The sequence below is a fragment of the Schistocerca serialis genome, chromosome 3 (assembly GCF_023864345.2).
Source record: "Schistocerca serialis cubense isolate TAMUIC-IGC-003099 chromosome 3, iqSchSeri2.2, whole genome shotgun sequence".
NCBI lineage: Eukaryota > Metazoa > Arthropoda > Insecta > Orthoptera > Acrididae > Schistocerca > Schistocerca serialis.
In genome coordinates this window covers 119,618,707-119,644,687 of record NC_064640.1, presented here as the reverse complement: position 1 = coordinate 119,644,687, position 25,981 = coordinate 119,618,707, and the positions used below count along the sequence as shown (strand labels likewise).

The 25,981-nt window shown below is 42.7% G+C and overlaps 1 protein-coding gene across 1 annotated transcript in view; it reads right to left on the bottom strand.

Annotated features, from left to right (window-relative positions):
• Positions 1-336: 336 nt before the first annotated feature.
• Positions 337-25,981, bottom strand: part of LOC126471547 (uncharacterized) — a 131,661-nt gene continuing 106,016 nt past the window's right edge. The window contains exon 2 of the mRNA XM_050099774.1: positions 337-2,274. Coding sequence (XP_049955731.1) covers positions 1,313-2,274 — 962 coding nt within the window. The 3' untranslated portion in view covers positions 337-1,312. The remainder of the gene's footprint in view (positions 2,275-25,981) is intronic.

The window sequence follows — 25,981 nt, the reverse complement described above, 5'->3', positions numbered from 1 at the left end:
GATTTAGGTCGCTGCTGGTTCTTCGTGTTGCGCAACTGACGCCAGCATGCAGCCAAGGAAATTTCAAATAATCATAGTCGACATTCTTTTAACAACTGAGGTGTTTGGAACATCAATAATGTTATTTTGCACATGTGTGAGACAAAACAACGTTTATAACTTAGCCATATGAATTATATATTTCAGAACAACAAGCAAGTTGCATTTATAGTCGTAATTACAAATTTTATTAATGATCTCCACATGTTGGCACATGTTTAGCACAGCGTGTTTCATACGACCAAGTCAACATCATCGACGATAATAGTCAGCGTATTCTGTTCTATCATAAATATTTGTATTTTCATATCACACAAATAAAGTACATTTAGGTACAATATACTAATACAAATAAATAAATAAATAAGCAGTGTTTGTATGAAATACAGGTAAGAAGATGACGTCCAAATCAAGAAGGGTTTCAGTCTTTCGAGTGTTTTTCCCTCTACTCTTAAGTCAGGAAATCGCGCCGAGTCTGTCAGGACGGGTTCCAGATATCCTCATGAGGGAAGTCACCACAGCATCATTAGATTTCTTTTAGTCAAATGAAGTCCAATATGATTGCTACTACTGCTCCTCTTGAATACGACAAGATGTACCAGACATTACAGGCTTTAGCAAAATGAGCAATTGTTTACCATCTCTACAAAACCGGTGTCCAGTGGAAGAACTGTTAAGAATTAAGTTAAACTAACTTCACGTCGAAGCAATGAAAGTGTTTGCTGGGATTCTCAAAAGTCACAAACATGAGTTGTCCAACAGACATTGTTCCTGGGGGCTACCAGCTGTGATCGATAATATCTTTAAAGGAACGGAGGGATTCAGTACTATAAGCTAGTTTCAGTGCAAGATTCTCATTGCCCCTGGCTGTAGGAGCGATGAACCTTAATGTGAAACAGAAAAAAATATTTATAACTCATATTATCTTCGAATATTGGTGGTACTGATAAGTGAGAGCAGCTCTCAGGAATTAGGCTGTGTGGCAGATGGCCAGGAACTGTCACTGTTGTCGGTTGAGCTTTCTCGAGAGATGCTTTCATTGTTTGTCACTCAGTTTTGCTGTTACCTTCTGCCTACTTCCTCATATCTCTCCAGACAGCTGGTAAACAGCATTTGTTGTCCTAACAGACTAGGTCGAAGAAACCTGATACTCAAGATTGGACAGAGCCTTCTTTTTCAACGAGGATGTTTTAATGACTGCCGATGGTAACAAATCCACGATTATGAAATTCGTATGTAAATTGTCCTTTTTAGGCGAGATCTGCGCATATTATCATTCGCATTTTTTGTGGAAACACTCGAGGCTGCGCTGGAATATTTTCATGTAGCAGTCGAGGATTTCATCGCTGGGCAGCAACGAGCAGGCATCGGCGTCGGTGTAGGATCGACCGAAGCTGCGACGCCGGTTGAGATAGGTGTACATGAAGCCGATCGCAGGAATGCTGATGCCTAGCAGCATGAGAGGCACCAGAAGCGCGTACATGGAGCTGCGGTTCTTCTGCGGGAACATCCCGTCCTCCTTATGAAGGGGCTCGACCAGCTCCAGAACCTCCTTTTGCACTTCGAGCATTTCCTGGTCTGGAGCATAACTGTAGTGCGGCTTCTGGTAGTACTCGCCCGAGGGCGAGTAATGTTGTCTGTAGTAAGGTGTCTTCCTAGCGAAGCTAGGCGTGTAACCCACATCGACGGGCCTCGACGCATACTGGTACCGCTGGAAGCCTCCGGGGAAATGGTCGTCGGACGCTATTTCGTACTTGGGAGACACGACACTTTGTTGCAGCAACTGTGCCGGCGCATACTGCGAGTCGTACTTGAGTGGGCCGGCTGGCTGTCGCAGCGACTGGGGCGAGGCCAGCAGAGGGTTGTATTTGGCCGACACGGCGGGCTGATGTAACAGTTGCCCCGTCGACAGCAATCCGTCGTACTTGGGCGGCAATGCCACCTGGCGCAGTGGCTGTGAGCTGGCCAGCAGAGAATCGTACTTGACCGACCCTGTAGCCTGCCGTATGAGCTGTGGGCGAGACTGAGGCACCCGAGGGTGCTGCGGAAGTTGGGTATGTAGCTGCGCTGGTTCCGTATGTATCTGCGGCGAGGACTGCAGAGACTGATAGCGCAGCTGTCCAGGCAGGGGACGCAGCTTTGCCTGTTGGCCCTGCTGAGGTGCTGGTCGGTATACGGGCCGCGCCTGTTGCGCGTGCACCGCTACGCCTAGCGCCAGCCACACGACGACCGTACCTGAAACATAATAGTGTCCCGTATCATCGCTGCCACCAGAAATTTGCATCTACATCTACATAAATGTTACGCACGCCCCTGTATAATGCAGGCGGATAATATATTTATTTTTTATTTTTATTTATTTATTTATTGTTCCGTGGGACCAAATTAAGGAGAAGTCTCCATGGTCATGGAACGAGTCAATACATGAAATTATAACACGATAGTAGAAACAGATAAAATGAAATATAAGAAACAAATTAAGGCGACAATTCGTAAGTTTAAATAAAGAAAATCAACAATGTAACACTGGAATTTGCTTAATTTTTCAGCTCTTCCAGGAGCTCCTCGACAGAATAGAAGGAGTGAGCCATGAGGAAACTCTTCAGTTTAGACTTAAAAGTGTTTGGGCTACTGCTAAGATTTTTGAGTTCTTGTGGTAGCTTATTGAAAATGGATGCAGCAGAATAGTGCACTCCTTTCTGCACAAGAGTCAAGGAAGTGCATTCCACAAAAAAATGGTTCAAATGGCTCTGAGCACTATGGGACTTAACATCTTAGGTCATCAGTCCCCGAGAACTTAGAACTACTTAAACCTAACTAACCTAAGGACAGCACACAACACCCAGCCATCACGAGGCAGAGAAAATCCCTGACCCCGCCGGGAATCGAACCCGGGAACCCGGGCGTGGGAAGCGAGAACGCTACCGCACGACCACGAGATGCGGGCTGCATTCCACATGCAGATTTGATTTCTGCCTAGTATTAACTGATTGAAAGCTGCTAACTCTTGGGAATAAGCTAATATTGCTAACAACAAACGACATTAAAGGAAATATATACTGTAAGGGCAATTTCAAAATTCCCAGACTATTGCATAGGGGTCGACATCTGTCCAGTATTATTGGTTTTCTCTTCTATTCCATTCGCGGATTGAGCGAAGGAAATATGATTATCTACGTGCATTTACACGTGCTATAATCTCTCTTCCCTTATTCTCATCATCTCTTCGCGAGGCGGCCGGGGTGGCCGAGCGGTTATAGGCACTACAGTCTGGAACCGCGCGACCGCTACGGTCGCAGGTTCGAATCTTGCCTCGGGCATGAATGTGTGTGATGTCCTTAGGTTAGTTAGGTTTAAGTAGTTCTAAGTTCTAGGGGACTGATGACCTCAAAAGTTAAGTTCAAAAAATGTGTGTGAAATCTTATGGGACTTAACCGCTAAGGTCATCAGTCCCTAAGCTTACACACTACTTATCCTAAATTATCCTATGGACAAACACACACACACCCATGCCCGAGGGAGGACTCGAACCTCCGCCGGGACCAGCCGCACAGTCCATGACTGCAGCGCCTTAGACCGCTCGGCTAATCCTGCGCGGCCAAAAGTTAAGTCCCATAGTGCTCAGAGCCATTTGAACCATTTTCTCTTCGCGAGATAAACGACGGTAGCAGGATAGTGGTCACACAGACTTCATCGAATACAGATCGTCTAAATTTACTCAAAAGTTTCGTGTGAACTACGTTCCTGCATTTCCTTATGATCGTCCAACGATGATACTTTCCTATATACATCATCATCGTCAGCGAACAATCAAATAGTGCTGCCGATGGTTTCTGATAAATCGTTTTGTTACTGAGATCATTAGAGTTACTATTATATTTGCCTGAGGTAGACCAATGTTATTTTGGCATCCTTTATTACCGTCGGTCAGAACAGCCCTGTAACAGCTAAAATGGACTTGGTGAGGCTGCTTCACCACCAGTCACGTAACTTGGTTCTGTTTACGGTTTTATGGCAACGCCTCTGTTGCTGCAATTCTAAGCATAGTCTACAATGGTTTACAGTTGCTGTTTGGTAACCTGTTGCACTTCTTGATTGAAAGCTCCCAATAGCACTGCTGACTGTTGGGATCTTCTCTCGCCTAACGGAATATAGGTGAGTAATGTAGTTGGTGCCTACACCCCCCCCCCCTCCCTCCTCCCCTGCTTTCCACAGATCGACGCCTCAACGTCCGTCTACCAAACCATCTTCAAAGACAACCTCTAAAGTTGCAACAGGTTCTTTAGATGAACATAGCATTTTAATGTGTCAGTATTCTGTTTAGCAATAATTCTGGAGACACAATTAAAAAAAAGAGTAACAGCACAATAACAGCAAATTAACAAAATTTCAGGATTATAGGAAGGTAAGAAACGACGATAACAAATTTGAATGGTTCTCAGCGTCGCATTTCTGCCAATTTTATTTTCGCATCTGCACCACTAGTAACAATATGGATACGAAATCTGAACTGAAATTTTCCAGGAGGGCACTAACGAGGGCGTTTGATAATTTATAGTGACCTGCCTTATTCTCGCGACGAAAGGACGCCAGATGTCCAACAGCCCTCTACAATTGTCAAACAGATTACCGCTGTGATAAAAGATCCAGCTAGAAAACGTTTTATGAAAGAATTAATCGAAGGATGTCCATAAGCCACTATTTGCTTTCCTGTCTTTTAGAACGTTGTCATTGTCCTTGAGCCGTTGCTGGGGGAACTAGAAGCTAAGCGAGAAGCAAGAAGATGCACTGCTTACACAGACAACCTAATACTGAGGCGTAGCGGGATAGTCAAGACGCAAATTAGAAGACAACTGCTAACACATTCTACAAAGGCTGCAAGCATAGCGTGCAGAGAATGAACTGGGGATAACCACATACAAGACAGTTTACTTGGTGCTTAAAAGGAAGCTGTCAATAAGCAGAAATCCTACAATAAAGCGAAGTTAAGAACAGATAAAAGACAAGAACTCAACAGGTGTCTGGAGTTGCTGTTAGACCAGAGATAAAAATTCCCCTCCTACATCCAACATGTCTGCCAAAAAGAACTTTACATAAAGAACAAAGAAGCGAATATGGGGCACAATAGGTTTGGACTCCAATTACAAAGTATCAGAACATACTACGAGCTCATGCTGGTAGCTATTACAGGTTACAGAACTATCGTTTGGGTTCATAAACTGCAACTGGTGAAACTAGTATAAGCCCTGTAACATTTGCAACAAAACGTGATTATTATTTTGTTTTACCGGAGCATATAGGACTATACGGGCTAGGATTCTACTGATTATCCTGGAGGTCTGGCTAAGTTCGGAAAAAAGGTGCAGAATACTGGTTGAAGAAGGGAGAGGTCCAAAGAGCGAAGAAAAACCTAGGGCGTCCTGTGACAACTAAACAAGAAATTGAATCACAGCTCCTGCAGGAATGGTAGCATTCCCGGGACGTAACAGCAACAACAACAACAGAAGACGTGTTCATAGTATCTTCCTAGACGTTAACGACTTGCTTGGTTTGAGACACATTGAGGCCTTGACTGGACACCAACCAAACCTGAAAATAATAAACCAAAGGCCTTGCAATTCATGGAAGGCATATGAGTGTGACTGTGAAGTCGCACCGGATCATATGGTGCAGGGATGCAATAGTGGCAGACAATGACAGGAATTTCTTCCAGTGCACAATTCCCTATGAAATGAGAGAAGAAACGCTGCGAAATAAATTTAACGAAATAACAAATAAAGTTTCGTTGAAGGAGTTAGAAATCCACTAGGAAGAAAGAAGAGTTGGAGCTGCCGTAATAGAAACCTGGGCAACAGCCTTGTAAGAACAGGTCACAGCAAGATGAACAAAAGCGTGGGACGACGAAGCAGTGGTGAAACAGCTACGGAGTTGACGTAATAACAAAGGAACACTAACACGAAGAGGTCGTCGCATGAAAAGTTCTGGGAACAAGGTTCTTCTGACCAGCTGCAACGGAGGACTTCTCATGGAAAGTCATAGAGCTGCGGTCACAGTGACCCTGAGCTGCCTGTGTAGGTATGATAGATGGGACGCGTCCTGGAGTGTTATGTACAGAACCTGACGAAAGGGGAGCCCATACCAGCCACATCACGATAAGCAAGGACATCAGCCCGTCCGTGCATGACTGTCTGCTAAATCCCACTTTCCAAGTGCAAGTGTGTACAAGATAATGCGTAAAGACCAAAAAAATTCTAGAAAAGAGCTTTAGTTTTTCTTTAAATGATGGTAATCGTTTAATAGTGGAAGTGTTACTAGTTTTATTTTTTCAATTTGCTTTACTTATTTATATTTTTAACAATATTTTTCTTTGATTTAAAAACTTGCTAGCTGACAAATCTGGCATTGCCCGGGTATTGAAATAATGAACCGTGTTTGTAGCGAAGTATCGAAAAAACATTGAAATTATGGAACAGTAGTACAAAGAAATATGCATAATGTACAAATGTATAGGTACAGTATCAAAACTAAGAAACTTTGGCTTTGCTGAGATATTCATCACATAATGGGTATTAAGTGATTAAACTGTCATTCCATTCGGAACTTATATCCATCATCAACTCCAGTATATGGCGTGCCCTCAACAGACTTGAATACGCTCTTGCATTCATTCTGACATGGAAGCGAAAATCCTCCGAAAGTCATTCTGGGGAATTTCTTGCTACGCCTGAAACACATCGTGTATCAGTTCACGGAGATTCCTGTCTGCAGACTGGTATGAATCCATATGTCTTCTTATTGCATCTCAGGCTACACTCCACACAACCTTCAGAAAAGAGTTTCTAACACTTATATTTATATTAGACGTTAGCAAATTCCTCTTTACCAGATATGCATTTTATATCCTCCCTATTTCGGCCATCATCAGTTATTTTACTGCCCAAGCTGCAAAAAGTATCTATTCCTTCTAGTCTGTCATTTCCCAACCCGATACTCGCAGCACCGACTGATTTATATAAACTACATTCCATTACCTGCGTTTTACTTTCGTTAATGATCATCTTATAAACTCTTTCCAAGACACTATCCATTCCGTTCAACTGCTGTTCCAAGTTCTTTACCCTCTTTGATAGAATTACAATGTCATCGCAAACGTCAAAGTTTTTATTGCTTCTACCTGAATTTTTATTCATTTTCCAATTTCCTCCTTGGTTTCCTTTACTGTTTGCTCTATGCACAGATTAAATAACATTGAGGATAGGGTACAAATCTGTCTCACTCCTTTCGCCACTGTGGCTTCTTTCTCGTGTCCTTTCTCATAGGCGCTCTCTGTATTTTGTCGCTACTATTTTCGCCATTTTAAAGAGTACAGGCCTGTCAACACTGTCAAAAGTTTTCTCTAAACCTATAAATCCTACGAACGTAGTTTGCCTTTACATTTCTCGGGAACCCAAACGTATCTTCCCTGAGGTGGACCCCTACCAGTTTTTCCATTCTTTTGCAAATAATTCATCTCAATATTTAAAAACTATGACTTATTAAATTAACGGTTCGGTAGTATTTACACCTGTCAGCAATTGGCATCTTTAGAATTGGGATTATTGGATTCTTCCTTAAATCTGTGGAGGTTTCGCCTGGTTAATGTATTTGTCATGCCTGACTCTCCCAAACATCTCACTAATTCTAAGGGAATATCGTCTACTTTAGGGACCTGATTTTTATGAGCTTTGTCAAATGCTTCTATCAGTATTGTAGCTCTCGTTTCTCCATAGGTGTCATTAATTTTCAAATAGGTGGGCTCTATCTTTCCCCTGGTTATGCATGCTTCTACAGTCTTGCATTTGTCCTCCAATCATTCCTACTTAGCCATTTTGAACTTTCTGTCAGTCTCAGTTTTTAGTCGTCTGTTTTCCCTTTCGCCTGCTTCATTAGTTGCAGTTTTATGTTTTTTTCATTCGTCATTAAATTCAGTATCTCCTGTGCTATCCAGGGATTTCTGCTGGGCCATGTTCTTTTACGTATGTGATCTTCTGCGTCCTTCCCAGTTTCATCTCTGAGAACTATCCATTCGTCCTCTATTGTATTCCTTCCTGCTGTTTCAGCCCAACGTTGCCTGAAACTCCCAACAACCTCTGGTTCAAATGGTTCAAATGGCTCTGAGCACTATGGGACTCAACTGCTGTGGTCATCAGTCCCCTAGAACTTAGAACTACTTAAACCTAACAAACCTAAGGACATCACATACACCCATGCCCGAGGCAGGATTCGAACCTGCGACCGTAGCAACAGCGCGGCTCCGGACTGGAGCGCCTAGAACCGCACGGCCACCGCGGCCGGCAACAACCTCTGGGTCCTGCAACATATCCACGTCTCATCTCCTTAATATCCTACCTTTTTGCAATATCTTCGGTTTTAATCTGCAGCTTATAACCAATAAATTATGGTAAGAATTCACACCGGCCTCTGGAAATGTCTTACAGTTTAAAACCTGATTTCGAAGTCTCTGTCTTACCATACTACAATCAGTCTGACACCTTTCAGTATCTCCAGGTCTCTTCGACATATAAAACCTTCTTTTATGATTGTTAAACCAAGTGTTTCGTGCAAAATTCGACTAGGCGGCTTCGCCTTGCCTTCCTTTCCCCCAGTCCACATTCTCTTAAAACTTTTCCTTCTCTCTTTTTTCCTACTATCGAATTACGGTCACACATCACAATTAACATTTGAACTTCATTAACTATCTGAATAATTTCTTTCGTCTCGCTGTGTAATCTTTGAATCTCATCATCTGCGGAGCTAGATGGCATATAAACTTGTACTGCTGTGGTGAATGTTAGCATCGTGTCTATCTCGTCTAGGATATTGCGTTCACTAACCTGCTCGTAGTAGCGCAGCGGCAATCCTACTTCCTAATCCATATTAAGCTATTCCTGAGCCACCCCTATTTGATTTTGTGCTGATACCCTGCGCTGACCTTAATAGAAGTCCTACTTTTCACTAACTTCAGCCTACCCATTTCCCTTTCTAAATTCTCTAACCTCCCTACCCGATTAAGAGCACTGAGTTTCAACGTTCCGACCCGTAGAATGTCAGTTTTGTGTTTCTTGATGGCGGCTGCAGTTTCCCCTTGATTCCAGCCGTTCGCAGTACCAGCATAAGAAGGCCATGGTGGCTAATGTCACAAGGCCGGCTCAGCCAATCGCCCCTGCAATTACAGAGAAGGCTGGCGCCCCTCTTCAGGAACCATGGGTTAGTCTGGTCTGTCTACATATACCCCTCCGTTCTGGGAGTGCCTACGTTACGGCTATATCGTTCAGGCATGCAAGCCACCCAACTTCGGCAAAGGTCCTTGGTTCATGGGGCCTGTTGGATAGGTATGGATCTCGAAAAGCACTGCTTCCTGCGATTTTTCACCAGGTCATCTAGGGACATATTGCGTCGATCTGGCCACCACAAACAGAAGCGGGACTCACCGATAAATAACACAGATGCCACTCAGTGTCCTAGTTGAGTCTGGCCCACCACTGTGGAAGTCTCCGTTGTCTGAGTTGTCGTGTCGGCGGTAGACGAAGCATGGCAACTTTATGTTCACGAATCAGCATGGTTTTAGCAAGCATCGGTCGTGCGAAAATCAGCTTGCCCTTTTCTCACATGACCTTGTGGGTAACATCAGAACTTCACTGAGGCTTTTTGCGGATGATGCTGTAGTATATCGAGCGGTTGTAACAATGGAAAATGGTACTGAAGCGCAGGAGGGACTGCAACGAATTGACGCATGGTGCAGGGAATGGCAACTGAATCTCAATGTAGACAATTGTAATGTGCTGAGAATACATAGAAAGAAATATCCTTTATCATTTAGCTACAATATAGAAGGTCAGCAACTGGAAGCAGTTAATTCCATAAATTATCTGGGAGTAGGCATTAGGAGTGATCTAAAATGGAATGACCATAGAAAATTAATCGTCTGTAAAGCAGATGCCAGACTGAGATTCATTGGAAGACTCTTAAGGGAATACAGTCCGAAAACAAAGGAAGTAGGTTACAGTACACTTGTTCGCCCACTGCTTGAATACTGCTCAGCAGTGCGGGATCCGTACCAGATAGGGTTGATAGAAGAGATAGAGAAGACCCAACGGAGAGCAGCGCGCTTCGTTACAGGATCATTTAGTAATCGCGAAAGTGTTACGGAGATGATAGATAGACTCCAGTGGAAGACTCTGCAAGAGAGATGCTCAGTAGGTCGGTACGGGCTTTTGTTGAAGTTTCGAGAATATATCTTCTCCGAGGAGTCAAGCAGTATATTGCTCCCTCCTACGTATATCTCGCGAAGAGATCATGGGGATAAAATCAGAGAGATTAGAGCCCACACAGAGGCATACCGACAGTCTTTCTTTCCACGAACTATATGAGAGTGGAAGAGAAGGGGGAACCGATAGAGGTACTCAAGATACCCTCCGCCACACACCGCCAGGTGGCTTACGGAGTATAGATATAGATGTAGATACACTGAGAACCATGGATGAAGGGCAACATGCAGATTTCATACTTCCAGATTTCCAGAAAGCATTTAACATGGTGCCCAGGTACGAGCATATGGAGTAAGTTCACAGACATGTCAGTGGGCGAAGACTTCTTAAATAATAGAACACAGTATGTTGTCCTCGACGGCGTTGATCCAAGACAAAGATATCGTAGGGAGTGCCCCAGGTAAGTGTGATAGGATCGCTGTTGTTCTCTGTATACATGAATGATTTGGCGGACAGGGGGGCAGCAATCTGCAGTTATTTGTTGATGAGGTTGTGGTGTACGGCACCGTGTCGAAGTTGGGTGACTGTAGGAAGATACAAGATGACTTAGACAAATTTCAGGTTGGTGTGATGAATGCCGGCTAGCCCTAAATGTTGAAAAATGCAAGTTAATGGGGATGAGTAGGAAGAACAAACCTGTAATGTTCGGATACAGTATTACTAGTGTCATGCGTGACACAGTCAAGCCGTTTAAATAGCTAGGCGTAACACTGCAAAGCAATATGAGTTGGACTAGCATGTGAAAACTGTGACAGGGAAGGCAAATGGTCTACTTCAGTTTATTGGAAGAATTTTAGGAAAGAGTGGATCACTTGTAAAAGAGACCGCATATATGACGATGGTGCGACCTATTCTTGAGCGCTGTTCGAGTGTTTGGCTCCCGTACCATGCCAGACTGAAGGAAGACATCGAAGCAGTTCAGAGGTGGGGTGCTAGATTTTTTACCGGCAGGTTCGAACAACACGTACCTGTTACGGAGATGCTTTGGGATCTCAAATGGGAATCCTCGGAGGGAAGGCGACGTTCTTTTCGAGAAATACTATTGAGAAGACTTTGCGAACCGGCGTTTGAAGCTGACTGCTGAACGATTCTACTGCCGCCAACATACATCGCACGTAAGAACAATGATGTTGAGATACGAGAAATTAGGGCTCATACGGACCTTTCATAATGACCTCTCTAGACTCTGAGAAGCTCATCTGCAGAAACCAGCACGGTTTTAGGAAACAGCGATCATGCAGTACACAGTTGGCCCTCTTTGTGCATGATATACAACAGGATCTAAATATCGACTCCCAGGCTGATGCCATATTTCTCGACTTTCGAAAGGCGTTCGACTCAGTTCTGCACTGTCGCTTGCTCCAAAAACTGCACACTTACGGTCTATCCGATGACATATGCGGTTGGATAGAAAGTTTTCTAACAGACAGAGAGCAGTATGTCATTCTGAATGGGGTGACTTCAACAGAGACAAGTGTATCTTCAGGTGTGCCCCAGGGCGGCGTAATAGGTCCGCTGCTTTTTACGACTTACGTAAACGATCTGGTTGATGGTATTGAAAGCGGCATTAGACTGTTTGTCGATGATGCTGTAGTCTACAGGAAAGTAGTATCACACGAAAGTTGTGAACAAATCAGTGAGGATTTGCAGAAAATAAATGCGTGGTGTTATGACTGGCAGTTGTTTCTCAATATTAGTAAGTGTAACGTACTGCGTATAACAAGGCGAAATCCCCATTAATGTACGAGTACAAAATAAATGCCCAGTCTTTGGAAGCGGCTACATCCGTCAAGTATCTGGGTGTGACTACTCGAAATGATCTCAAATGGAATGATCAGATTACACAAGCAACGGGCAAGTCGAACTCTAGATTGCGGTTTATTGGTAGAATCCTGAAGCGATGCAGTCCTTCAACAAAGGAAATTGCCTACAATAGGTTAGTTCTTCCAGTACTGGTCGTTTGCATGGGGCCCTTACCAGTTGGGTCCGATTCAAGAGATTGAGAAGGTCCAAAGAAGAGTGGCAAGATTCGTGACTGGTACATTTAGCCATCGCGAGAGCGTTACAAATCTCATAGAAAGTTTGAAGTGGGATACACTTGTAGATAGACGACGTGCTAAACGGAAGGGGCTGCTCACTACATTCTCAAATCAGATCTTCGCCGAGGATGTAGAGCATATTTTATTACCACCAACTCTGAAATCGCCTGATGATCATCATTCAAAGATAAGGGAAATTAGATCTCGTACTGAGGTGTTCAGACCGTCGTTTTTCCCTCGCGCGATCAGCGAGTGGGACAGAGGGGGGGGAGGGGATATGACTTTTGTGCGAATTGTGACCTCAGCCACACACCGCTTGCTGGCTAGCGGAGTATATATGTAGATGCAGATGTATAGACAGTCGTTTTTCCGTCGCTCTATTTGCGAGGAGGGAACAGGAGGGGAAATGACAAGTGGTGGTAGAGGGTACCCTCCGTCACGCACCGTACGGTGGCTTGCGGAGTATCTATGTAGATGTAGATGTAGATGCTATTGCAGTGTAGAGGGATTCAAAAGGCGCTGCCCACAGGGCAAATGAACAGTTACTCAGTGTAACGGAAAGATACCCGGCCGCTGTGACCGAGCGGCTCTAGGGGCTTCAGTTCGGAACCGTGCTGCTGCTACGGTCGCAGGTTCGAATCCTGCCTCGGGCTCGGATGTGTGTGATGTCCTTAGGTTGGTTAGGTTTAAGTAGTTCTAAGTCTAGGGGACTGATGACCTCAGATGTTAAGTCCCATAGTGCTTAGAGCCATTTGAACCATTTTTGAACGGAAAGATATCAGGTGGATTATACTGGGTGTGTCTACTAAGAATCGTTAGGCGCATTTTCTCTGGTCTTTCGGCACATATTTGCCATTTTGTATTTTCAGTGTGTAGCTGAGTCCGCTAAAACCAATACTGCTTATCACGCCTTTCATGCGACGCCAAGCTTTACTGGAAAGCATTACAGACAAAATGCTTTTTAAAATTGAATTTTAGGGGCATATTCGACAGAGTGGTCTCAAATTCGTCTGTTGCAATATTAGTTTCACCGGGGCAGTAAACACGAGGAATAACGAGTAGCTTACTTAAACAGGAGGAATTACGAATAGCCTACTCCAGCAGCCACAGCGCCGCCCTGGCCTGCGCTGACTGCTATCGCCCTGCAGAAGTGTGCTGCTCAGTCGCTGCTAGAGTACCGGTTATTCATCTCGTTTTATTGTCCCCGTAAACACATGCCGATAAAACAAATATCGTACTAGACTAATCTGGTAGCGCTCTATCGAATGGCCATGTAAAAAATGTTCAAATGTGTGTGAATTCCTAAGGGACCAATCTGCTGAGGTCATCGGTCCCTATACTTACACGCTACTTAAACTAACTTATGCTAAGAACAACACACACACCCATGCCCGAGGGAGGATTAGAAACTCCGGCGAGAGGGGCCGCGCAGTCCGTGACATGGCGCCTCAAGTAAAACTCCGATTTAAAAATCATTTTGGTTGAAGTGGGAAACAATCCGTCGCATTCCGTCGATGCTGGGCGTCGTATGAAAGATGTGATGAGCAGAATTTGTTTGGGCCGACACCAGCTACACATGGCAAAAAACAACCTTGCAAGTATTTGCGGGAACACCAGAGAAAATGCGCCTGACGACCCATATGGCATAAATTTTCCGGGAGGGGTGGTGTATATTCTTCCTGGGCAAGACCCTTACCCCCAAATTATTATAAGAATCAGGAAGTCCCTCACGGACGCATATGACTGTGGGAGGTCTCCAGAAGTGTGTGAATGGAGTATATAGAGATTCTCATATTGTCGATCTTGAGCAATACATAAAGATTCGGAAATTGGCTGAAATTGATCAGATGTCTACATCCCACAAGGAACTGCAGTGGTATGCATTAAGACGTGACTAGCGGGATGTAGGAGCTGTGGCAGAGGAACCTGAATATACTGGCAACGCTAATGGCATGGAGGCGACAGGAATGTCAGTGGGATATCAGAAGCTTTAGGGTCGTCGTCGATGACATTTGTCAAGGACATCTGAAGAACAACTGTATTGCCATACCAGCGCATTCAAAGAGAATCTCAGTTGGATCAAATGACGAGCAGTGAGTGCTTTAGTAGGAGCAGGCCAGAGGTCGGAGTGACAGATAAAAGCCTTCCATTTCCTGTAGTCGGCAGATTCCGAGGGTCAAGGATGATGGGCATGCTGCATCTACAGCCGGGAAACTGTACAGTTCAGTTAGTGGAGCCTGTTCGCTGAATCCGAAAATTTCCTACCGTATCAGTGACACCTAATCAAGAAGTGTACCTGACAAGTATATCTCTAATACATACACTATCTGTATCATGTTCCTACTTCTGGTTTTCTTCTTTACATAGATTGGTTGTCATTAGTCTGATATCATGACAGATTTATATATAAATGTAAAGCGTTGAGTGGACTTATTGTAGTTATCCAGTTACATGTTCCATAAGTCATTTGAACGATTCTTTTATCGAAATGATGAAGAACGGGTCAATTTACAAGATATATATGTATGGTCGGTGTTAACATTGATGATCACATTATTGTTTTAGTCTTTGTTAATAAATAACTAATCTCCTACTAGTAACGATTTTCTTTATTTTATTTTTCGCACGACGCGTTTCGGGAAATGATTCCCATTTTCAAGTGCGTTTTCTGTATTTGTTATGCCATTTCTATGTGATGTTGTCGATGTGTGAGAGTCTGCTTCATTTCGTTGATTTTACTGCAGTATAAAAGAAAACACGCGATTTTTTAGTTGGTTGTCGATCTTTTTGTGAAGTTAGTGGCGAAATTTAGAAGAATTTGTACTTACAGTTTCCTTATAGTCCATTTGTGCAGAGTCTCACGAGTCTCATACACACTAAACATCACACACAACTTGTGTACTTTTAAACATCGAAAACATTTTACATAAACAAAACAGTTACACAGTTACACTGTAAATTTGATTTTCTCATGTAGATTGTTGAAGTAATTTAGAATGTCTGTGATGTCTTTGGTATCCCCTTTCACTAACAGTAGTGTGACATCTACATATCTCCGCCGGCCGGTGTGGCCGAGCGGTTCTAGGCGCTTCAGTCCGGAACCGCGCTGCTGATACGGTTACAGGTTCGAATCCTGCCACGGGCATGAATGTGTGTGATGTCCTTAGGTTAGTTAGGGTTAAGTAGTTCTAAGTCTAGGGGACTGATGACCTCAGATGTTAAGCCCCATAGTGCTTAGAGCCATTTGAATCATTTCCAACACATCTCCTGCAAAATTCAATTTTCTTTAGGCAAGGTTATTGGCTGTTTAATTTTTGTTCTAAGTGTATTATGTATATGTCAGCTATGGTACCAGATATACATGAGCCCATTGCTAGGCCATCTGGTTGTTTATACATGTTGCCATTAAAAGTGAAGTAGTTGTAACTTAGGGTTAGTTGAAAGAGTTCCATAAATTCAACAATTTCTGTGTATGAATCGTGACTGGTGGGAGATGAGTTATTTATAAACAAATCTATTGTTTTCACAGTTGCAGGCTTTCAGAACCATTTATAATGGATCAAATCAGATTGTTTTAATCCTGCTCATGAACTACGCTAGAAAACAATCCAGCAACATAGCGCCGGATTGTCAAGTTATTTTAAGTGGTGACATAGTTAATTTAACTTGATTCTTTAATTATGCACCCTACGTTTCCTCTGTCTTTTGTTTTGGTATTCTTTTCCCGTGTAATATAATTAATATTGTAGCGACCCTTGCTAGAATATTCCTCAAGTGTGTGGGACGCTTACCAAACCGGAATAACAGGGGATACTGAACGTATACAGAGAAGGACAACGCCAATAGTCAAATATTTGTTTGGCTCGTGGAAGAGTGTCACAGAGATGGTGAGGAAATATACTATAACCCCTTACGAGTCGCTCTCGTAGCGATCACAAGGACTTAACGAAACTAGTTAGAGCACTCACGGAGGCATTTAAACAGTCATTCCTCCCGAGATCCACACGTGAATGTAACTCGAAGCCCTAATAACTGGTAAAATGGAACGTACCCTCTGCCATGGACTTCGCAGTGGTTTGCAGAGTATAGATGTAGCTGTAATTAAATTATTACATTTTCCCATCTATCTAGATCTATCTAGATGGGAAAATGTAATAATTTAATTACATTTTCCCACAAATAGTTACATCCAGGTATTTTCATGAGTTCTACATCTACAGCTACAACCTATACTCTGCAAACCACTGTGAAGTTCATGGCATCACGTAGACTCAATCGTAACTAAAACAAATGTCAAACTTCTGTTCGTTGGCAGGATGCTGGTTAAATATAATGAGTCTACCAAGGAGACTGCAAACAAACCACTCTTTCGACCCATACTGGATTATTGCTGAAGTGTATGGAACTCGCTCCCCCGCCCATCCTTGAACCATGGACCTTGTCGTTGGTGGGGAGGCTTGCGTGTCTCAGCAATACAGATAGCCGTACCGTAGGTGCAACCATAACGGAGAGGTACCTGTTGAGAGGACAAACAAACGTGTGGTTCCTGAAGAGGTGCAGCAGACTTTTCAGTAGTTGCAGGGGCAACAGTCTGGATGATTGACTGATCTGGCCTTGGGACATTAACCAAAACAGCCTTGCTGTGCTGGTACAGCGAACGGCTGAAAGCGAGGCGAAACTACAGCCGTAATCATTACCGAGGGCATGCAGCTTTACTGTATGGTTAAATGATGATGGCGTCCTCTTGGGTTAAATATTCCGGAGGTAAAGTAGTCCCCCATTCGTATCTCCGGGCGGGGACAGCTCAGGAGGACGTCGTTAACAGCAGAAAGAAAACTGGCGTTCTTCGTATCGGAGCGTGGAATGTCAGATCCCTTAATGGGGCAGGAAAGTTGGAAAATTTAAAAAAGGAAATGGATAGGTTAAAGTTAGATATAGGGGGAATTAGTGAAGTTCGGTGGGAGAAGGAACAAGACTTCTGCCATGTGAATACAGGGTTATAAATACAAAATAAAGTGCGGTACTGCAGGAGTAGGTTTAATAACGAATAAAGAAATAGGAGTGCGGGTAACCTACTACGAAGAGCATAGCGAACGCATTATTGTAGCAAAGGTAGACACGACGCCCACGCCTACCACGGTAGTACAAGTTCATATGCCAACTAGCTCCGCAGACGACAAAGTGATTGATGAAATGTATGATGAGATAAAAGAAATTATTCAGATAGTTAAGCGAGACGAAAATTTAATAGTCATGGGTGACTGGAATTCGACAGTAGGAAAAGGAAGAGAAGCAAAAGTAGTAGGTGAATATGGAATCGAGGTAAGGAATGAAAGAGGAAGCCGCCCGGTAGAATTTTGTACAGAGCATAACTTAATCATAGCTAAGACTTGGTTTACGAACCATGAAAGAAGGCTGCATGCGTTTAAGAGACCTGGTGACCCTGGAAGGTTTCAGATAGATTATAGAATGGTAAGACAGAGATTTAGGAACCAGGTTTTAAGCTGAAAGATATTTCTACGGGCAGATGTGGACTCTAACCACAATCTATTGGTTATTAACTGTAGATTCAAACTGAAGAAACTGAAAAAAGGTGGTAATTTAAGGAAATGGGACCTGGATAAACTGAAAGAACCAGAGGTTGTAGAGAGTTTCAGAGAGAGCATTAGGGAACGATTGACAAGAACGGGGGAAGGAAATACAGTTGCAGAAGAATGGGTAGCTTTGAGAGGTGAAATAGTGAAGGCAGCAGAGGATCAAGTAGGAAAAAAGACGAGGGATAGTAGAAATCCTTGGGTAACAGAAGATATATTGAATTTAACTGATGAAAGAAAAAAGTATGAAAATGCAGTAAATGAAGAAGGCAAAAATGAATAAAAACGTCTAAAAATGAGATCGACAAGAAGTGCAAAATGACTAAGCAGGGATGGCTAGAGGACATATGTAAGAATGTAGAAGCATATATTACTAGGGGTGAAGTAGATACTGCCTACAGGCAAATTAAAGAGACCATTGGAGAAAAGAGAACCACTTGTATGAATACCAAGAGCTCAGATGGAACCCCAGTTCCAAGCAAAGAGGGGAAAGCAGAAAGGTGGAAGGAGTATAGAGAGGGTCTATACAAGGGTGATGTACTTGAGGGCAATATTATGAAAATGGAACAGGACGTAGATAAAGTGAAATGGGAGATATGATACCGAGTGAAGAATTTTGCAGAGCACTGAAAGACCTAAGTCGAAACATGGCCCCGGAAGCAGACAACATTCCACTAGAACTATCGATAACTTCGGTTGAGCCATCCCTGATATGACTCTACCATCTGGTGAGCAAGATGTATGAGACAGGCGAATACCATCACCCTTCAAGAACAACATAATTATTGCAATGCCAAAGAAAGCAGGTGTTGACAGGTGTGAAAATTACCGAACTATCAGTTTAATAAGTTTCGTCCGTAAAATACTAACACGAATTCTTTACAGACGAATGGAAAAACTGGTAGAAACCGACCTCGGGGAGGATCAGTTTGGATTCCATAGAAATGTTGGAACACGTGAGACAATACTGACCCTACGACTTATCTTAGAAGATAGGTTAAGGAAAGGCAAACGCCGGCCGGCGTGGCCGAGCGGTTCTAGGCGCTACAGTCTGGAACCGCGCGACCGCTACGGGCGCAGGTTCGAATCCTGCCTCGGGCATGGATGTGTGTGCTGTCCTTAGGTTAGTTAGGTTAAAGTAGTTCTAGTGGACTGATGACCTAAGAAGTTAAGTCACATAGTGCTCGGAGCCATTTTTGAAAGGCAAAACCTACGTTTCTAGCACTTATAGACTTAGAGAAAGCTTTTGTCAATGTTGACTGGAATACTCTATTTCAAATTCTGTAGGTGGCAGGGGTAAAATACAGGGATCGAAAGGCTATTTACAATTTGTACAGAAACCAGATGGCAGTTATAAGAGTCGAGGGGCATGAAAGGGAAGCAGTGGTTGGGAAGCGAGTGAGACAGCGTTGTAGCCTATACTCGATGTTATTCAAACTGTATATTGAGCAAGCAGTAACGAAAACAAAAGAAAAATTCGGAGTAGGAATTATAATCTATGGAGAAGAAATAAAAACTTTGAGATATGTCGATGACATTGTAATTCTGTCAGAGACAGCAAAGGACCTGGAATAGCAGCTGACCGGAATGGACAGTGTCTTGAAAGGAGGGTATAAGATGAACATCAACAAAAGCAAAACGAGGATAATGGAATGTAGTCGAATTGAGTCGGGTGATGCTGAGGGAATTAGATTAGGAAATGAGACACTTAAAGTTGAAGAAGAGTTTTGCTTTCTGGAGAGAAAATTAACTGATGATGGCCGAAGTAGAGAGAATATAAAATGTGGATTGGCAATGGCAAGGAAAGCGCTTCTGAGGAAGAGAAATTTGTTAACATCGAGTGTAGATTTAAGTGTCAGGTAGTCGTTTCTGAATGTATTTGTATGGAGAGCAGCCACGTATGGAAGTGAAACATGGACAATCAATAGTTTAGACAAGAAGAGAATAGAAGGTTTCGAAATGTGATGCTATAGAAGAATGCTGAAGATTGGATGGGTAGATCACATAACTAATGAGGAGGTACTGAATGGAATTGGGGAGAAGAGAAATCTGTGGCACAACTTGACTAGAAGGAGGGATCGGTTGGTAGGACATTTTCTGAGGCATCACGTTATCACAAATTTAGTATTGGAGGACAGCGTGGAGGTTGCCATTGCCAGTCTACATTTTATATTCTCTCTACTTCGACCATCATCAATTATTTTGCTCCCCAAATAGCAAAACTCATCTACTACTTTAAATGTCTCATTGCCTAATCCAATTCCCTCAGCATCACCTAATATAATTCGACTACATTCCTCGTTTTGCTTTTGTTGATGTGGATCTTATATCCTCCTTTCAAGCACTGTCCATTCCGTTCAACTGCTCTTCCACGTCCTTCGCTGTATCTGACAGTATTACAATGTCATCGGCAAACCTCAAAGTTTTTATATCTTCTCCATGGATTTTACTTCCTACTCCGAAGTTTTCTTTGGTTTTCTTTACTGCTTGCTCAATATACAGATTGAATATCGGGGATAGGCTTCAACCCTGTCTCACTCCCTTCCCAACCAATGCTTTCCTTTCATGTCCCTCGACTCTTATAACTGCCATCTGGTTTCTGTACAAATTGTGAATAGCCTTTCGCTCCATGTATTTGACCCCTGCCACCTTCAGAATTTGAAAGAGAGTATTCCAGTCAACATTGTCAAAAGCTTTCTCTAAGTCTACAAAGGCTAGAAACGCAGGTTTGCCTTTCCTTAATCTATGTCCTAATATTATTCGTCAGTACCGCCTCACGTGTTCCAATATTTCTACGGAATCCAAACTGATCTTCCCTGAGGTCGGTTTCTACCAGTTTTTCCATTCGTCTGTAAAGAATTCGTGTTAGTATTTTACGGACGAAACTTATTAAACTGATAGTTCGGTAATTTTCACACCTGTCAACACCTGCTTTCTTTGGCATTGCAATAATTATGTTGTTCTTGAAGGGTGATGGTATTCGCCTGTCTCATACATCTTGCTCACCAGATGGTAGAGTCATATCAGGGATGGCTCAACCGAAGTTATCGGTAGTTCTAGTGGAATGTTGTCTGCTTCCGGGGCCTTGTCTCGACTTAGGTCTTTCAGTGCTCTGCAAAATTCTTCACTCGGTATCATATCTCCCATTTCACTTTATCTACGTCCTGTTCCATTTTCATAATATTGCCCTCAAGTACATCACCCTTGTATAGACCCTCTCTATACTCCTTCCACCTTTCTGCTTTCCCCTCTTTGCTTGGAACTGGGGTTCCATCTGAGCTCTTGGTATTCATACAAGTGGTTCTCTTTTCTCCAATGGTCTCTTTAATTTGCCTGTAGGCAGTATCTACTTCACCCCTAGTAATATATGCTTCTACATTCTTACATATGTCCTCTAGCCATCCCTGCTTAGTCATTTTGCACTTCTTGTCGATCTCATTTTTAGACGTTTTTATTCATTTTTGCCTTCTTCATTTACTGCATTTTCATACTTTTTTCTTTCATCAGTTAAATTCAATATATCTTCTGTTACCCAAGGATTTCTACTATCCCTCGTCTTTTTTCCTACTTGATCCTCTGCTGCCTTCACTATTTCACCTCTCAAAGCTACCCATTCTTCTGCAACTGTATTTCCTTCCCCCGTTCTTGTCAATCGTTCCCTAATGCTCTCTCTGAAACTCTCTACAACCTCTGGTTCTTTCAGTTTATCCAGGTCCCATTTCCTTAAATTACCACCTTTTTTCAGTTTCTTCAGTTTGAATCTACAGTTAATAACCAATAGATTGTGGTTAGAGTCCACATCTGCCCGTAGAAATATCTTTCAGCTTAAAACCTGGTTCCTAAATCTCTGTCTTACCATTCTATAATCTATCTGAAACCTTCCAGGGTCACCAGGTCTCTTAAACGCATGCAGCCTTCTTTCATGGTTCGTAAACCAAGTCTTAGCTATGATTAAGTTATGCTCTGTACAAAATTCTACCGGGCGGCTTCCTCTTTCATTCCTTACCTCGATTCCATATTCACCTACTACTTTTGCTTCTCTTCCTTTTCCTACTGTCGAATTCCAGTCACCCATGACTATTAAATTTTCGTCTCGCTTAACTATCTGAATAATTTCTTTTATCTCATCATACATTTCATCAATCACTTTGTCGTCTGCGGAGCTAGTTGGCATATGAACTTGTACTACCGTGGTAGGCGTGGGCGTCGTGTCTACCTTTGCTACAATAATGCGTTCGCTATGCTCTTCGTAGTAGGTTACCCGCACTCCTATTTCTTTATTCGTTATTAAACCTACTCCTGCAGTACCGCACTTTATTTTGTATTTATAACCCTGTATTCACATGGCAGAAGTCTTGTTCCTTCTCCCACCGAACTTCACTAATTCCCCCTATATCTAACTTTAATCTATCCATTTCCCTTCTTAAATTTTCTAACGCATCTATCCGATAAAGATATCTGATATTTCACTCTCCTATCCGCAGAACGTCAGTTTTCTTTCTCCTGATAACGACGTCCACCTGAGTAATCCAGCCCGGAGATTCGAATGGGGGACTATTTTACCTCCGAAATATTTTCCCCAGGAGGACGCCATCATCATTTAACCATATAGGAAAGCTACATGCTCTCGGGAAAAATTACGGTTGTAGTTTCGCCTTGCTTTCAGCCGTTCGCTGTACCGGCACAGCAAGGCCGTTTTCGTTCATGTTACAAGGCCAGATCAGTCAATCATCCAGACTGTTGCCCCTGCAACTACAAAAAAGGCTGCTGCCCCTCTTCAGGAACCACGGTACGGCTAGCTGTATCGTTGAGGCACGCAAGCCTCCCCACTAACGGCAAGGTTCATGGTTCATGGGGAGAGGGAAAATATGATTCCTAAATATTGCAGCAGAATATACTAGTATGTATTTATTTGCAGTTATCTCCTGCGTTATCAGCTGAAATACTATCGACGTTCTGACCACTCGTATGTAAGAACTCTGTAATCAAACAAGATTTGAAAATACCGGTTTTGTAATCTTGTCGAGTAAAATATAGCAGCGACTTTGGATATGGACGCAAAGGTTCACAGTGGTGAAATGTTTGCTCGTAAGGCACGATTTTCGGTATGCTGCTACTTACAATGGCCATCCGTATTGCAGAACAACATATAGAAAGAGATCGCTTTTTGAAATTATTCCTGCAATATTTCATCAACATAGGACAATACTGCAACAGTCTTTGGCAGATCCAGCTCCTTGTCTGCAAAAGCCATTTTCGTTAATTCTCAGTAACCTATAACTGCAGACTGAAATGGTCGCTATCTGTCTATAAGACTTGGTGTAGACGAGCTATTGCATTACTAAGTGAATAATAATGATTAAGGAAGATGAAAACGATGATAGTCATTGTTGTGTTGTGTTTTTGTTGTAGTGGTCTTCAATCCAAAGGCTGCGTTGTTACTCTACCCTGTGCAAGCATCTTCATCTCCGAGAAACTACTGCAACCTACATCCTTCTGAATCTGCTTACTGTATTCATCCCTTGGTCTACGATTTTTACCCCCCCCCCCCTCCCCTCCCCCCGCTTCCCTCCAGTACTAAATTGGTGATCCCCTGATGCCTCGGATTTGTCCTACCAACCGATCCATTCTTCTACTCAGGATGTACCACAAATTTCCCTTTTCCCCAATTCTACTCAGTACCTCCTCAATAGTTACGTGACTACCCACGTAATTTTCAGTATTCTTCTGTAGCACCACATATCAAAAGCGTCTATTCTCTAGTTGTCTAAGCTGTTAATCGTCCATGTTTCACTTCCATACATGGCTACAATCCATACAAATACTGTCGGAAAGGACTTCACAACACTTAAATCTATACTGGATGTAACAAATTTCTCTTCTTCAGAAGCGCTTTTCTTGCCATGGCTAGTCTACATTTTATATCCTCTCTACTTCGGCCAACATCAGTTATTTTGATTCCCAAATAGCAAAACTCATCTACAACTTTAAGTTTCTCATTTCCTAATCAAATTCCCTCAACATCACTTGATTTAATTCGACTACTTTCCATTATTTTCGTTTTGCTTTTGTTGATGTTCATCTTATACCCTCCTTTCAAGAAACTGCCATTCAACTGTTGTTCCAAGTCGTTTGCTGTCTCTGACAGAATTACAATGTCATCGGTAAACCCCAAAGTTTTTATTTTTTCTCCCTGGACTGGAATTTCTACTCCAAATTTTTCTTTTGTTTCCTTTACTGCTTGCTCAATATACAGATTGAATAACATCGGGGACAGGTTACAACCCTGTCTCACACCCTTCTCAACCACTGCCTCCCTTTCGTGCACCTCGACTATAGTAACTGCCATCGGATTCGTGATATTATTTTGCAACCGCGACTTATTAAGCTGTTAGTTCGGTAATTTTCGCACCTGTCAGCACCTATTTTCTTTGGATCTGGAATTACTATATTCTTCTTGAAGTCTGAGGGTACTTCACCTCATGGGTTTTCTTACGGCTGGCTCTCCCAAGGCTATCTGTAGCTCTAACCGAACGTTGTCTCGACTTAAGTCTTTCAGTGCTTTGTCCAATTCTTCACGCAGTATCATTTCTCCTTTCTCATCTTCATCTGCGTTCTCTTCCATTTCCTTACTATTGCCCTGAAGTACATCTTTCTTGTATAGACCCTGTACATACTCCTTCCACCTTTCTGCTTTCCCTTCTTTGCTTAGGACTGGTTTTCCATCTGAGCTCTCGATATTCATACAGGTGGTCCTCTTTTCTCCAAAAGTCCCTTTAGTTTTCCTGTAGGCAGTATCTGTCTTAACCCTAGTGATATATGCTTCTACATCCTCACATTTGTCCTCTTGCCATTCCTGCTTAGTCATTTTGCATCTCCTGTTGATCTCTTTTTTTAGACGTTTGTATTCCCTTTCGCCTGCCTTATTTATTGCATTTTTATATGTTCTCCTTCCATCCATTAAATTCAATATCTGTTGTGTTACCCAACGGTTTCTACTAGCCCTCGTCTTTTTACCTATTTGGTCCTTTGCTGCCTTCACTATTTCGTCTCTCAAAGCTACTCATTCTTGTTCTCTTGTTCTACTGTATTCCTTTCCCCTTGGAAATATGGATCAGCTAAATACAAAAATTGTGAAATATACTAGAGCAGAACAAGAAAGGCCCAAATTCGAGTTAGTCAGTCAGGGCGGTAGAAGAATTAGGTCTTGAAATCTCAGTTGTGTTCGTCGACATGTATGTCGTTAAAGACGGATCAGTGATTTATTTGGAGAAGGATGATGAAGGAAGTCGATCATGATCTTAGTCAATGAACTATCGCGGCATCGATTGCAATTATTGTCGTTGAACGAAAGGAAAACCTAGACATGAATAATTGGGCGGAGACGTAAATTTCGCTCTTCTCCACATGTCCAGTGTCTTAAACACTGTACACGCTCTCTCGGTATTGTGACAGCGGAGAAAGCTCTCTTCAATTCATGGAATCTGCTGATGTCAATACTGTCTGCAACTGAGAACGATGCTCCTTCCATTACCAGTGAGAAACATACCAATGTCAGAAAAAGAAGCGCGGAAGAGCTAAACAGAAATTCTCGAACATTTGACATGTGGTTTAAAAAAACGCCAAAAATAGGAAAGAAATATGAAGCTCCTTTCTATAGAGCACCAAAACGTAGAGGTAAACGGGAAATCCTTCATACAATATTTGCGGATTGGCAAATAGGGTTTAACATACATTATATTTTAGCACATTTTACCCAAGAAGATGTACTTGAATTTAATGTCATAAAAATGAAAGAGGACGTAGATGAAGATGAGATGGGATGTACGATAATGCGAAAACAATTTGAAAGAGCACTGAAAGACCTAAGCCGAAACAAGGCGCCTGTAGTAGACGACATTAAGTCAGTACTAACAATAGCCGCCGGCCGGTGTGGCCGTGCGGTTAAAGGCGCTTCAGTCTGGAACCGCGTGACCGCTACGGTCGCAGGTTCGAATCCTGC